The sequence below is a fragment of the Desmodus rotundus genome, chromosome 9, assembly GCF_022682495.2.
Source record: "Desmodus rotundus isolate HL8 chromosome 9, HLdesRot8A.1, whole genome shotgun sequence".
NCBI classification, from domain to species: Eukaryota; Metazoa; Chordata; class Mammalia; order Chiroptera; family Phyllostomidae; genus Desmodus; species Desmodus rotundus.
In genome coordinates this window covers 72410575-72426068 of record NC_071395.1, presented here as the reverse complement: position 1 = coordinate 72426068, position 15494 = coordinate 72410575, and the positions used below count along the sequence as shown (strand labels likewise).

Below are 15494 nucleotides of genomic sequence, written 5' to 3'. Positions count from 1 at the left end.
ACAGCATCTGAAGGCTGGACTGGGGCTGGAGGGTCTGTGTCCAAGACGGTCCCTCCCATGGCTGTGGGCTGGAGAGCTCAGTTCCTCTCTGGCTGTTGGCTGGAGAACTCAATTCCTTGCTATGTGGACCTTTCCACAGTTTCTTGAATGTCCTTATTACATGGCAGCTGGCTTCTCCCAGAAAAGTAGTGAGATAGAGGGAGAGACAGAGCAACATCTTGTAATACCTAGCTTTAGAAGTCATCTACCATCATTTCTGCCATTTCCTACTGGTTTACAGACCGACCGCAATACCATTTGGGAGGGTAACGTGCAAGGGCATGAATACCATGATGCAGGGGGTCACTGCAGGCTGTTCTAAAGACTGCTATCTCTGTATGCCCCTCTCCCCCAATGATTCATGTTCCTCCCACCTGCAAAATACTAACCCCCTTCTCAAGGCACCCCAAACTTTAATCCCATTATAGCATCAGCCTGAAGTCCAGAATTTTAGCATCTAAATTAGGTCCAGGTATGGATGACATTCCTCAAGTGCATTTCCTTTAGGACAGCTATTCCTTAAGGACACATTTGAGTGAAATTCCTCTCCGTCCAAAGACCTGTGAACAGAAGAGGATGCCATCTGCTCCCTCTTCCCAACATACAATGGTGGCACAGGCATAGGATAACCGCTATAGATATTCCTACTCAAAAAGGGGAATAATGGTCTGGGTTTTATCTCTCAAGGTTGCAACTGCACCATAATCTAACCTCCCTAAAACTATCCACAAGTTGCTGTGAGTGACTTTTGGGTGTCTTTCCAACTCTTCAATCACACTTTTCATCCATAAGAAAGTCATTATGTTTGCCCTAGCTGGTGTGGTTCAGTGGATTGAGTGCCGGCCTGTAAACTAAAGGGTTGCTGGTTCGATTCTCAATCAGGGCACATGCCTGGGTTGTGGGCCAGGTCCCCAGTTGGGAGTGTGCGAGAGGCAACCACATGTTGATTCTCTCCCTCTCTTGCTCCCTCCCTTCCCCTCTCTCTAGAAACAACTAAATAAAATCTTCAAAAAAAAAAAAAGAGAGAGAAAATTATTAGGTTTGTGCCATTTCTACAAATAATGACTTTTATTCATTACATTTTGATCTTTCTGAATTTTATTTCCAATGCCCCACAAAATTTCAGCCTGGGGTTTCCCTTACAGCCACACTTGATTATAGTTAATGCTTTTATGATGGCACCTGTAGCCTTGAATTTTGTTAAAGATTAAAAATTTGAGCACAGAAGCCACCAGAGATGCCTGGCGACCTGAGAATCCACCCGCAGTGCAGTGGAGCAGGCCAGAGACACTTATACTTGAGATGGACTATGGAACGATACAAACAGCACATACCAGGGTGGAAGTCCAAGTCCAATGTAGAAGGACAGCCTGCTTGAGCAACCAAGTGTGTCAGCTGCACCTAAGATGATCCCAGCAGCAACACGTACATGTGGTGGACTTCCAGGTGGAACTGAGCCAGGCATTCTTAGCTCAGACACCAAGAGGTGGTAAAAGCAGTCTTGAGCCATCCCAGCTGACAGTGTAATAAGATATTATCCACGAAATGAAAAAGATTAAAAGTTTGAGATTATAGAAATAACTCACACTTCTGTAAAAATTTAAACAATTCTGAAGTATGTAAAAAAACCCAAAGTCTCTTTCTCATCTTCTCCCACTCCTTAGAAATAATCTCTGTCGATCCTTTGGTACACCCTTTTAGGTATTTTTCTACATTATTGTTGATAGAGTCTATGCACATTGTTGACAGAGAAACAAACAAACCCTGGTTTTCGGATGACGCTGTTGAGCCACGAACTAACAACCTTAGAGCCTACCTATCTTTTGGGCTTCTTTTTTGAGATAATAAACTTTCCTTATTGTTTGAGCCATTTTGAATTGATTTTTTTTGTTAACTGCAAACAATTAATTAATTGATTTTTTGGTTACTAACTGATACATTTATCTATTTCAATGAACCCTATTTATTATTCAGTCTTTGCTTCTCGAAAAGTCACAACATAGCCAGTGGGAGCCCCTCAAATGGGTCATCTTGCCCTGTCAGAACTGTTTGTGACTTACTTGAGAGCACCCTTACTATTTTAGCAAAACAGCTTGTTTCTGGCTTATCCAGAGTTTTACCTGCCCCAAGGCTGGCACCAGCGGCCCTCTAAGGAGCCCAGGATTCTTTTAGTGGAGAATAACATTATAGACCAAAATCTTGGCTCTAAGGAGTTGACGTAGGTAAAAAGGATTGTCATTGCTACTGGGACTCTTTTAGTAATGATAGAGCCAGAGAAGGGCTCATTGTCCTAATATATAAATAATTCTTACAAATCAATAAGAAAAAGACCAAAATACAACAGAAAATGGAATAGCTGGTTCACAGAAAAGGAAATACAGATGGCTCCTACAATATGAAAAGATGCTGAACCTTACTCATAATAAGAGAGATGAGATTAAAGTTCCACTAAGGTATCATTTTTTCACCTATCAGATTGACTAATGTAGAAACATGTATCAGCACACGATCGGCAAGAGTGAGAGAGAATGGGCGTGCTTGTACATCAGTGAACAAACACACTGATGGGAGTGTAAATCAGTGCAGCTTCTGCAGAGGGCAGTTAAAGCAATTTCTGCCAAAGTTACACATGCTTTTGGCCCAGAAGTTCCATTTCTAGGATTTTGTACTGCAGTTATAGTTACATATGAAAAAGTGATTTTTCATACGTAACTATGACTGTATAGTGATAGTTACGTATGTGATTTTTTTCAGCAAATTAAATATGTGATTTTTTTCAGCAAATTAAAAAACAGATTTTATTTATTTTCAAAAAGAGAGGGGAGAGGAGTGAGAAAGAGGGAGAGAAACACTGGTGTGTGAGAAAAATATCAAGCAGTTGCCTCTTGCACACACTTGGCTGGAGACAGAGCCCGAAATCCAGGAATGTGCCCTGAACGTGAAGCAAACCGACAACCTTTCTCTTTGTAGGATGACACCCAGCCAACCGAGCCACACCAGTCAGGGCTCAGCAACACTGTTTTTATAGTTAGAAAAGATTGCAAACAAACTAAATGTTCAGCAGCAACCTTAAAAATAGGAAGCTCTGTACAGACTGATACGCAGTGATCTCCTGATTTGTATTACAACGTGGAGAAAACAGAGTGCGGAACAATATGTGAAGTTTTGTACCATGTGCAGAAAAAGGACAGAAAAGATAGGCATGTGCTTGCTTGTGAATACGCCCAGCTTGTGGGGTGGAGGAACTGGGAGGCTTGGGGCCAAGAGGGAGGGAGACACCAGTGACTACCATTTTGTATTTTGTGAACTTTGAATCCAGTGAATGTATTCCCCCTTCACCAAACACACACACACACACACACACACACACACCCATCAAATAAGAAAATGGGCGTTACAGACGTTTTCCATCAACTTATTTGTTCATCATGCCGGTCGCACTCTGTACCATGGTGGTCCCAGAGTTTGTTCACTATTCTCTTATTATCTACACTGTCTGGGAGTTTTGTGTTTACCTTTGTCTCCTCCAAGGGAGGGATTTATTTGTAACTGATCTTTCAGTCCAGTACGTTCCAGCAAACATTGACACCGGCAAGCCTGACACTGTGATAAATCCAGGGTAAACGAAAGTGAGTAATTCGTCCTGGAAATGTGTTCTCTGCCTCGGAGGAGCTCTCCTTGGTGGAGGTGTGGACGTGCTAACAAGTTACTGCAGTGTTAAGTGTGCAATAACATCAATAGAAGCACACACAGTGTGAGAGCGGTACAGAGGAAAGCTGATGAGCCCTGCTGAGGGCAGTGGGGAGGGGTGGAATGGCCACGGAAGAATTCTCTGAAAAATTGGAGCCTAACCAGGGTGTAGAAGGCTGAATAGAATTTTCTAAGAGCAAGGACTGAAGGCAAGCAACATGGTGGGTTCTGGGAAGCACAGGGCTCCAGCCCAAAGTGGGGAGACCGCAGATGAGAATGGGGTGCAGTGGAATGAGGTGGTGGATGGCAGGCCAGGTTAGCAAGAGCTTTGAATGACAAGTTTGGATTTTCATCCTGCAGGTAACAGAGAGACAGGTGCTTGAAAGCTAGAAAGGAATGAACCCCAGAGCCCTACATAGGGAACAGACAGATGTTCAAAGTCGGTCAAGTTAATTTGGTGGCCTGAACGTACCTTCCTCAAAGGCTGCTGCAGACCAAGCCTCCTTGCTTCCTCATCCACCCGTATAGCCATGACTGTTGGCAGGGGCGGACCAACCTGTGAGGCCGGCACACAACCGCACACCCCACCTGCCTGCTGGGTTAGGCGACGACGGTTCCTTCCTTCTGCATGTTTTCTGCCCATACCCTCTTCTACCTCCCCATTCCATCCCCCTCTCACAAGGATAATAGTCTGCACCTGGTCCCGCGGCCAGGGCCCCTCCTTTCAGAGCTTGCGGGCAGGCCGACTTGGTTGGAGACCTGCCGTCCACATCCCCACCCCAGCAAGGCTTCGAGGGGCGGGGTGTTGAGCCCTTTTATTAGGCCCATCCACTCTTCTTCCCCTTCGGAAGGCACGAAAGGAAAAGTCTTTGGACAAGATGGGTGTCTACCGCGTCGGTGTGTCCACTGGGTCCTCGATCTACTCGGGCTCCAACAACCAGGTGCAGCTGTGGCTGGTCGGCCAGCACCGAGGATCCTCCCTCGAGACGCGCCTGCGGCCGGCGAAGAGCCAGGTGAGCTGGCCGGAGCCGGGCGGTGGCTGCACGCTGCAGCCCGGAGGCCGTCAGATACTGGGGAGAGAAGCGCCCCCTGCGCTAACAGCGCTCGGAGACCGCGGCGCAGAGCGCTTAGGGGGTGGAGCGCGGCCCACCGCAAGCGCTCAGTAAAGGTTCCCACCACCCGGCTTCCTTGGAATGGAGGGGAAGGATGCTCCTGCACACCCGCTGTTCACAGAGCTCTCTCTTTTTGAAACTCGGGGCCCCTGAAGCGGCTGTGCTTCTCCTGTTTCCTTTATTCTTAAAAGCTATTTCAAACCTCCTCTGCTGTTGCTAAACCTCCGACCTTGCGGGCTTTACCACCGGGGTTGGGTGGGGTGGGGTGGAGGAATTAAGGAGGGGGTCGGCGAGAAGCTAAGAGCTGAAATTCCTGGTCAGCTTCTCCTCTCCCGTCACATCCACCTGGTATTCGCCCCTGGCTCCCGTTACTTTTTTCTTCCGCAATTCCCGTCCCCAGATTTCCATCGCCCATCTAGCTCTCTCCAACACCCCTGGATCCAGATGTCTGTCCCGCGGTGCCGCAAAGGAACGTGCCTCAGCGAGGTCCTCCCGTTGTCCCACCCCTCACACCCCTGCTCTCGCCTCCCCTAGGTGTCACTCGCGCATCCCACTCCGTTCGTCCTTAACCAAGAATCTGGACCCTGGACATCTCCGGCATCCATTTCCAGATGTCTGACCCACCCCGACCACCAGAGTCCCGTTGAGCCTACGCCTCCTTCAGCCTCTTCCCCCACCTTGCCGCTCTCTTTCTGGCCCTTCCAAGCCCTTCTTGCAGCCAGAACGACTTCTTCCTCACACACCCCTCCCGCCTAAAACATTTGAATGGCTTCCACTTGTTTTCAGGACTAAATCCAAAGCCGTGGCTTTACCTTCGAGACTTTTCACGATTTAACGTGCTCATCTCCCATACGCTCTGTGCTCCGCTCCACGCCACTGCTCGCCCTCGCTCAGCCTCCGCTTTTCACTTTCTCTCCCAGGCACGCATTTCACCGAACTTTTCCTCTCTCACACTTTCCCTGGCTAAACCCTTCGCACCTACAGGTCTCCGCTTAGACAGAAAGTCCTCCGGGAAGCCTGCCCCCAGGCCAGGTGGGGGCCTCTAGCTCAGCCTTGGAGGTGGTGGTGGGGTTGCCAGGGTCGCACCGCTGAAACCGCCAGGTCAACAGTGTGTCTCCCGGCGCAACTGTGCGCTCGCCCGGTGCGTGGCGCGCGTGACCAGTGCCCAGCTCAGCAATTGGTACAATCCATGAGCACAGGCGGGAAAAAGGGCAGGAAGGAGTGCATCTTCCCTCCTCGGCCTCACCCCGGACAGACGAACTCGACAACCCATAATGGGGTCGTGGAGACCCCTAGTCGGTGCGCTCCTTTCTCTTTTTCGCTCCTTTTGCGCCGCTTTCCCAGAGGCCCGGCAGAAGGGCCTGGGTGGGTCTGCGGGCGGGCGCTGAGATCAGTCCCCGTCCCCCTTCCAGCGATCGTCAGGGATGCTGACTGAGCCTCTCCTGTGGCCTGCACGAGAAGGAATTCGAGGTGGATGTGAAGGAGTACCTGGGGCCACTACTGTTCGTGAAAACGTGCAAGCGGCACTTCTTAAAGGATGACAACTGGTTCTGCGACTGGATCACTGTTCAGGGCCCCAGGGCCAGTGGGGACAAGTTCAGGCTCCCCTGTTACCGCCGGGTGGTGGGTGATGGCGTCCAGAGCCCACCCGAGGGCAATGGTGCGAGGAGATTGGGGTGTGAGGAGGCCTCTGGGGCACAAGAGAAGCTGGGGGTGGGGGAGAGGAGAAGAGGGAACAGGGCATTGGGGCAGAAACAGAAGGTCCGGGTCTTTTCGGCTTGTGGAAGAAGCAGTTGTTGGAGTTGGCACGCAGCAGCATGGAGCCTGGGGAGGGGCGTGTCAGACCCTTTTCCCCTCAAGGACAGACCGAGAAGGCACCCCTGGCAGGCACAGGGAAGAGGCTTTCAGGAGAAGCCTCATCGTCCATTCCTTCCTCTGCACTTCTAGGCCGCACATTGGTAGAAGACCCTCAAGGCCTATTCAAGAAATACAGGGAGGAGGAGCTGAAAGACAAAGATGCTGTACTGGTTAGCCTTGCCCCTACCGGGTGACTCCTCCTGACCCCTGGGTGAGTCCTGGCCCTTCCTCCAATCAATACCTGATTTCATTTCTGCACCACAGATGGGGTATCTGGAAAGAAGGGTTAATCCTGAATGTGGTCGAAACTGATTTTATCTGACCTCCCGCTAGATGAGAGATATCTGGAGGACAAGAAAATTGATTTTGAGACTTCAATGGTCAAGGGGTAAGAACAAGGGTGACTGGATGAGAAGGAGGTGTCCTGGTCCACTGGGTTCCTATGGACTGCACAGGGCTGGACTAGCCCAAGGTGGGTGCCTACGGTTGTGATTTTGATTCTGAGAATAACTCTCAAACATTTTGCCTATCCTCCCCTGAAGGCTGGCTGAACTAGCTGTCAAAGACTCTTTAAATGTTCTGGTTAAGTGGAATGATCTGGATGACTTCAACAGGAGTTTCCGGTGTGGCCAGAGCAAGCTGGCTGGTCAGTATCCCTACCCCAGTACTTCTCCCAGGACCCTTACCACTCATTTAGGGACCCAGGGCTGGGAGATATGTCTGTCTGGGTCCCTCTGGTAGGCTGGGGTCAAGAGGGGATGGTTTGGTGGGGGTTGGAAGAATGAGGAGCTCAGATCTCACAACGTGCTGCGCAACTGCCTTCCCCAGTTCAGGTGCGGGACTCCTGGAAGGAAGACACCTTGGGTACCAGTTTCTCAATGGTGCCAACCCCATGTTGCTAAGGTGCTTTGGTCACCTTCCCGCCCACCTAGTGTTTCCTCCAGGGATGGAGGAACTGCAGACGCAGCTGCAGAAGGAACTCCAGGTATGGACATAACAGCCCATTGGAGGCCACACAGTGAAAAGGGAGTAGTCAGTGCTTGCGCCGCTTCGGGGTCCACTGTGAGCCCAGCTTGCCGACGAATGGCAAGAGAGAATTCTACAGGGGAAATCTTGAGTGATCCTGGAGATGTGCAACCACATGGCTTTCCTCCTTGAATGAGAAGTATATATTGTGGAGGAAGAGTGTGACGGGTAATAGAGGCAGTCAAAATAAAGAAACAACTGGGCCTTGGTGCCAGGGATTGAGGGAGTGTGGAGTAGGAGAATCAGGTCAAGGGTGGGACTCCTAATCAAGAGTCAACAGGGATCAATTAGGAGATAAAATTCATGGTTTATAGGGTGAGACAGACTTGGGTGTGAACCCTGGCTCTACTGTTTTAAGTGGTATGACTTCAGGCAAGATGTCTATTTTTTTTTTTTTTCTCATCTGGTCCCTCTTTTATAAAACTGGGGCTAATTCAAGTACATTTAAGAATTATGTGAGGCAATCAGCACGTGACTCATTACCTGGTACAAAATAGGTGATGGAGATAAATTAGTTTCCTTCTTTTTCCTCTTCTCTCGGGGAATCAGCGTGGGAAGATGCCTTATGCTGGTAGCCCTTGCCCTCTGCCCCATCCAGGGAGGAACACTGTTTGAAGCCGCCTTCTCCCTGCTGGATGGGATCAAGGCTAACGTCATCCTGTGTAAACAGCAGTACCTGGCTGCCCCTCTGGTCATGCCAACACTGCATCCTGATGGGAAACTCTTGCCCATGGTCATCCATGTCAGAGGACCCAGGATTTCTTGTCCCTGTGGTTGGCCCTCTCAGCTCAGCCCCTCACCCAGATTCACTGAGGAGTCACCTGTGCTTGAGCACTGGAGATGGCATTAAAGGAAGAAATGGGCAAAGGAGGAAAGGGGCAGTCTAGCTGGAGAGATAGACTGGAAAAATCTAAATACCCTCCAGTGCGGAGGAAATTCTTGAGGATGTAGACAGTCTGGGAGGGGTCATGGGAGCTTTGGGGAAGGGGCAGGACCTTCCTGCAGGGGAAGATGAATTGGGCAGAGAGGCTAAGGTGTGAGAAGTTAGATTACCAGGGGACTGTTGGGTTGGAGTGGTGGGGAATAATGTGAGGTGAGAGGGTCCAGACTGTAGTGGGCCGTGGATGCCAAGTCAAGGAGTATAAACACAGGAAGCTGGTGTAGGCTGTTATGAAAGATGCTGTGGGTGTATTCTATGGGTCATTTTGTTTAGGACGGATCAGAAAAGGGAGATGCTAGATATAGAGGATAGGGTGACATGCTACAGCAATTGTTCAAGACACGGGTGATGGGCTCAGATGTGAGAAATAGCTGTGGGGGTGCAGAGGAAAGATGGATGGGGGTACAGAAGAAAATTAAACTGGCCTGGATTCAAGGAAAGAGAAAAGGTAGCGTTAGGCAAGACACCTGCAGAAATAGGACAAAAAAGAGAAAAAGATGCTCAGGTGGGCTTTTGTTTGGCTAACTATGAGGTAATAGGGAGACATTCAAATTGTCACATCCAGCTAGTGACTAGCTGAGAACTGGAGACTTAGCTGAGTACTGGCAGTGTTGGAAGATGAGAGAGAAGCTGAACTTTTTGAAGAAGAGTGTGGGATAAAGGAAGCAGAAGGTTTGAATCTTGTTCACCCTGAGAGGACTGAAAGGCAAAGTGGAGGCCAGGAAGTCAGTGGAAAAGGAGTTTCCGCAGAAGGACAGGGACAGAGCAGCCTGTACAATGTTAATGCACTGAGTGGGTAGGAAAGGGAGGAGAAGGAATAGCGGCTTTAGGGAGCAGCAGCAGTGAGATGGAAAAAGCAAAGCAAATTCTGGCAAGAAAAGAGGTGTTAAATGTATGAAGGAGGGGGAATGTGCTGAGCAACTTGCACTCATCCCTCTTTCCCCCACACTCTTATCCTTGCTCCAGCTCCAATTGCCGAGTGAGGAATAGCCCCTACCACCACTTTTTCTACCCATAGATCCCCCAATGGCCTTGCTCTTAGCCAAATTCTGGGTCCGTAGCTCTGAATTCCAGCTTCATGAACTGCAGTCTTTTTCTGAGGACACATTTGATGGCTCAACTTATCATCGCTGTGGCCACCATGAGATGCCTTCCGTCAATACATCCTATCTTCAAGGTGGTACCTTATCACCTGCTCTCCTGCCTGCCTACTGCCCTCTGCCCCACGGCACAGTCCTGCCTCTGGAGGCAACCTCTCTGTGGAATCTCAGGGTGTGGGGAAAGCCAACCAATGAAACAAGGGAGCATGGCTTGCTCTGCATCTTTAACAGGGTGACTTTGCCTCTAGAGGAGGTGAAAATGATTCATTGGCAAAGTGTGGGCGTGGGGAGGAAAAGCAAGAAGTCTACTCTTTTTAACTATAAAGCACAAATAGATGAGCATACAGTGTATCAACAGTACACACAAAGGACTGAGGATTCCATCCCAAAAGAGGGTCCCAAATAACATAAAAGACTTTTCCAGCCAGTTTTGACTGGTTCTAAAATCATAACACGTACTGGCTGGTGTGGCTCAGTTGATTGAGTGCGGGCCTGTAAACCGAAAGGTTGCCGGTTGATTCCCAGTCAGGACACATGCCTGGGTTGCAGGCCTGGTCCCCAGTTGTGCGAGAGGCAACCAGTCAATGTATCTCTAACACATCAGTGTTTCTCTCCCTCTCTTTCTCCCTCCCTCCCCTTCTCTCTAAAAATAAATAAATAAAAATCTTTAAAAAAATAGTAACACAGAGACAAGCTCAGGTCAACAACAGTAGCCTGGGGTTTTTGTTTGTTTGTTTATTTGCTTGTTGTTGGGTTTTTTGTTTGTTTGTTTGTTTTTACAGACATTTGAACCAAGTATTCATTCACCCAGTAACTATTTTTCTTGGGTGCCTCCAATTGGGCAAGAACCCTTCTAGATGCCTGTGCTAATAAGCAATACAAGCAAGGTCCTGATCTTTGGGGATTTTCATTTTCAATGAGGGCTTACAGGCAATAAAGATTGCATTATATCATATCAGCTGTGATAAGTACAATGCAGGGAATCAAAGCAGAGGGATGTGATGTCAAGTTTAGATTGGGTGGTCAGGAAAGGCTCCCTGGACGAGATGCCATAGAGAATGAGATCATGAGGACCCAGCCCTGAGATAATCGAGGTGTACATTGTTCTAAGCAGAGAGACCAGCTTAGAAGAGTGCAAAGGTCCCAAGGCAGGGACAAGCTTGGCATGCTTGAAGAACAGAACGAAGGTACAAAGGTGAGTGTAATGGGACAAAAGGGAGAAGGTAGGAGATGGAGTTGGGGAGGTAGGCAGGTTAGAGCATGCATTCTCAGCAAAGGCAATTATGCCCCTCCAGAGGCTAAAGTGGGCCCAAGGCCATGGACAAACTAATAATTTTTATGTATAAAGCACACACACACATATATACACACACACAGTACATAACAGATACAGTGTATCTGTAGCATTAAAATCTCACGAGAGGTGAGATGAGGAAAAATATCTGAAAAGGCTCTTTAGAGGAGCAATAATGAAAAACAGTTTTGAAGCATTGAGCTTGATCTTTAACGGTCTTATATGAAAAGAAAAGGATCTCTTCTCAGCCTTTTGGCTAAGGTCAAGTGTAGTATCTGTTCTTATCAGTTTAATATCTGGTATCTGAGGACATTACATTAAATGTCCTCATCCTTTATCTGAGGAAATTACATTAAATGGATTTTTGGAGCTGGGAGATGGAATAAGAGCTTGCTCCATCTACTCCACACACCAACCCGGTTTTGCAGTACTTCCAAGAACAGCACATACACACACACACACACACACACAAAGGAAAGGAGAATGATGTCTTCCAATTATCAGAGAGCAATAAGTCAATGGTTTGTAGAATGAATTACATACCAACCGAACACTCTTGGTGTCAAGGGACCACTGTATCTTTCCTGCCCTTCAACTCCTCCAGTTTCCTGCAGGGATTTGCCACAGCTCTGTTCTGATTTTGCCCTTCCCTGCTCTCTCCCTTCAGCTGATAATCCCCCACCTGCGATACACCATGGAAATTAATGTGCGGGCCAGGACTGGGCTGATCTCTGACATGGGCGTTTTTGACTGGGTATGAAGAGAGAAGGGAGAATCTGGAGCTTATGCTCCCTCTGGCTCTGGCCTGTGGCAGGTGGACTTGCCTGATCCTGCCCATCCTTGCTTCTCAGGTGGTGAGCACTGGTAGGGGAGGCCATGTGGAGCTGCTTAGGCAAGCTGGACCCTTAATAACCTATAGATCATTATGTGCTCCTGATGACCCGGCTAATCGGGGGCTTTGGGGAGTCAAGTCTTCCTTCTATGCCCATGATGCTCTGTGGCTCTGGGAAATCATCTCTCGGTGACACAAGGGGAAGGCAGGGCTGGTGGGGGTGGGCAGGCAGGAGGAGGCTTGGGAGAACAGGAGGTCTGTGTTGGGGGGCTGGGAGCCCTGACCTCACCATGTAGGCAAGGAGCAAAGGGCCTGGAGGCTCACTGTCAGCTTCGGTTCTCTTGGTCCAACCCCTTGGCTGGCAGCTATGTGGAAGGAACTGTGAATCTTCACTATAAAACAGATGAGGCAGTGACACAGGACCTTGAACTGCAGGCCTGGTGTCGAGAGATCACTGAAGTTGGCCTGTGAGGAGCCCAGGACCAAGGTGAATTGAGCCCCTGCACTGAGACCTCCAATCTGAGAGATTCCTCCTTGGAACATCCCCCAGAGTCTTCCCTACTTCTATGAAACCTCCCAGAAGTATGGCCAGCACCTATTAAAATGCCCAAAGTCCTTTTCAGTTTCTTATGCAATACGAACCCTCTAGGTCCCAGATGCTGTGGGACCAGTGGTTGCTAATATATGTTTAACAACTGGCTCTCTGGGGTGAAAAAAAGCCCTGATTTGTAGCATTTGCCTATTTCCATGGTGTAAATATTTCCACCATAGCTACCATTCTGATGTCAACCAGCTTATTAAATACCTGAACATTTAACATAACTAACTCTTGAGAACCAGTTTGAGCCATACCAGTACCCCATTGAGTGGGGCCCTCCCAGAAGATCTCCCCTTTTCCCCAACCCCAACTCATGCTCATGTCAGTTCTTACAGTTCCTGAGAGTCCTTGACACCCTTTCTCCCTTTCTTGTTCCTGCTCAGCCTCTCTGAATTTTGCTTCTATTCCTGGCCTCACAGCTTCTAACTCTCCTTACTTCCTGCAGGGTTTCCCACCTCCTTGGAGTCCCAGGGCCAGCTTTGCCACTTTGTCACCATGTGCATCTTTACCTGTACTGGCCAGCACTCCTCAGTCCAGCTGGGCCAGGTACTCATTATAGGGGGTCAATGGGCATTTGCACCTGGAGTGGGGGAAGGGGCTGTATTCAGGTGACTAAGGAGTTTTTATTTTTAGCAGACATTGATTCTAGATATCTGTCCCTCCTTGGCTGGATTGGTATGCTTGGGTCCCTAATGGACCCTGCATGATATGGCTGCCCCCACTGACCACCAAGGATGTGACCATGGAGACCGTGATGGCAACCCTGCCTAACTTTCATCAGGCTTCTCTCCAGATGTTTCTCACTTGGCAACTGGGCAGACACCAGCAAGTTATGGTGAGACTCAGATGGTCTCACCATTTTTTCTTTGCTGGTCCCCAAGGAAGGGGCAGCTGTGGGAGGTATGGCAACCCAGCTGGGGGTCCTAGGCTCTCAGCTGCCATTTCTTTTCCAACCCCAGGTGGCTCTGGGCCAGCACAAGGAGAAATATTTTTCTGGCTCTGAGCACAAAGCTGTGCTGAACAAGTTCAGGGAGGAGCTGGCCGCCCTGGAAGAGGAGATCAAGATCCACAATGCAAAGCTGGACATGCCCTACGAGTACCTGCAACCCAGCACAGTGGAAAACAGTGTGGCTGTGTGAGCTCCTCTGACCTTTGGTTGTCTCAGCCCCGCTTCCATCTAACCCACAGCCCCATCCCTTGGTGATTTTAGCCTTACCCTCCCCAACTGCACCCCTTTCTATGTCCACCTTCCCTAGAGAGTCACTTTTTCTTTGGGTATGCCCCACAGTGAATACATTTTACCCTAGATGAACCACCTAGAGGCCTCATTTCCCCTTTCTTCCTCCCACTTTTCCTATTGTCCTCCCTCCTTCCCTCATCACTGGGGTCTCCCGAAGGGCAGATGATAATCACGTTTATATAAACTGTTTCAAGAATGGACTAGGCTAATGATACATACTACTCCATATTTCTTATAATTTTGAAACTTGTCTGAGTTTAACAACAATAAAATGGTATTTTAGACTAATGAAAGAAAAGAAATTAAATCAAACTATCCTAAATCAAACACTGGCAAAAGTACATAACAAGTCTTTTTAAGTAGATGGGATTTACCACATGTCCTGAAGCCAGACACAGCACAGAGCAAAACACTGACACAGCAGTTCTCAAGATTTTCACTCTGTGGCTCACCTAGAAAATGGCAAACGGAAGCAAACTGGTTACACTGAAGAAGCTGCGTCCAGCTGGAGGTATTTGACCTTGGGGCTTCAGTCTGAGGGATTCATATTTATAACCCATTTGCAGTTTACCAGTTGAGAGGCTCCAAATTAAAAAAAAAAAAACTAGAAAAATAGTAAAAATCTCATGGCTATTTTATTTTTTTAAAGATTTTATTTATTTATTTTTAGACAGAGGGGAAGGGTGGGAGAAAGAAAGGGGGAGAAACATCAATGTGTGGTTGTCTCTCACACGTCCCCTACTGGGGACCAGGCCTGCAACCCAGGCATATGTCCTGATTGGGAATTGAACCAGCGACCCTTTGGCTCACAGGCCAGCACTCAATCCACTGAGCTACATCAGCCAGGGCATCATCTGTGGGTATTTTAAAACAGAGGATAACAGTACACATAAGCCAAAGTTGTTTTATAATATTAACAAAGTTGCTTCTTGACTCTGATTCTATTTAATTTGGCAGAAGACATATAGGTGATGCTTGGTCTGATTCTTGAAGGAAGAATAGGAAACAAATAGTTGAGAGGCGGGGGTAGGATTTAATGCCGGGATTTAGGAGAACCCGCAGCCCAGGTAAGAGAGCATACTACAGTCTTCACACCAGCAATCCTGCAGTAATGCAGTTTCACACGTGGTGTGGTGGGGATAGGAGTGGGAGTTGGGAGGGAAGTAGTGAGAAGGGTAGTCTCATGAAGAACATGTTTCCTACCAGGAAATTAGACTTGACTTTTGGGAAACAGGCATTGAAAGATTTCAAGTAAGGGCATTACAGGGTCTTGAAAGTCAAACACTCACAATGGCACTTCCTTTTCTTTGGAGAACACCCCTCTTTCTCCTTGGGTGCCACACCTCTTCTCCTTAGAGGCCACACCCATCCTCCTTGGAGGCCACACCCTCTTTTCTTTGGGGGCCAGACCTCCTTCTCCTGTAGAGTTACACCCTCCTTATTTGTTCCCTGCTGGATCTTCCCATTCTGAGGACATTTCTCTTCAGTCCCTGAGAGAGAAAACATGAAATCCTATTGCTTTCTGGAAATGCATTTGCTGGAGGTTTATTACAAACAAGCTCATGGGGAGAAAACCAAGACACATGGTCTTGACGTCCTCTAGCACATGAAAATATACCCCATAAGTTCCAGTGAAGTTACAAAATAAAAAATGAGGTCATCGTGGCTTACACTATTTTAGGTGAGTAAATTCAATTTTGTACAACAGACTTATTCTAACAAATGTATTTTCTTATAACACATATCAGTAAATGGAAATACAGTAA

General features: G+C 48.2%; 1 protein-coding gene and 1 pseudogene across 1 annotated transcript; both read left to right on the top strand.

Moving 5' to 3' along the window:
• The first annotated feature begins 4607 nt into the window (after positions 1 to 4607).
• LOC112308861 (polyunsaturated fatty acid lipoxygenase ALOX15) lies at positions 4608 to 13627 on the top strand. Its single transcript, XM_053911577.1, is given in 17 exon segments — positions 4608 to 4742; positions 6300 to 6501; positions 6789 to 6864; positions 6957 to 7011; positions 7013 to 7086; positions 7241 to 7344; positions 7527 to 7553; positions 7556 to 7683; positions 8323 to 8466; positions 9631 to 9755; positions 9757 to 9841; positions 11726 to 11812; positions 11910 to 12079; positions 12256 to 12377; positions 12934 to 13034; positions 13138 to 13323; positions 13448 to 13627. Coding segments are annotated over 17 exon segments (2001 nt in total).
• LOC112308997 (U2 spliceosomal RNA) lies at positions 11295 to 11511 on the top strand (annotated as a pseudogene).
• Positions 13628 to 15494: the final 1867 nt, after the last annotated feature.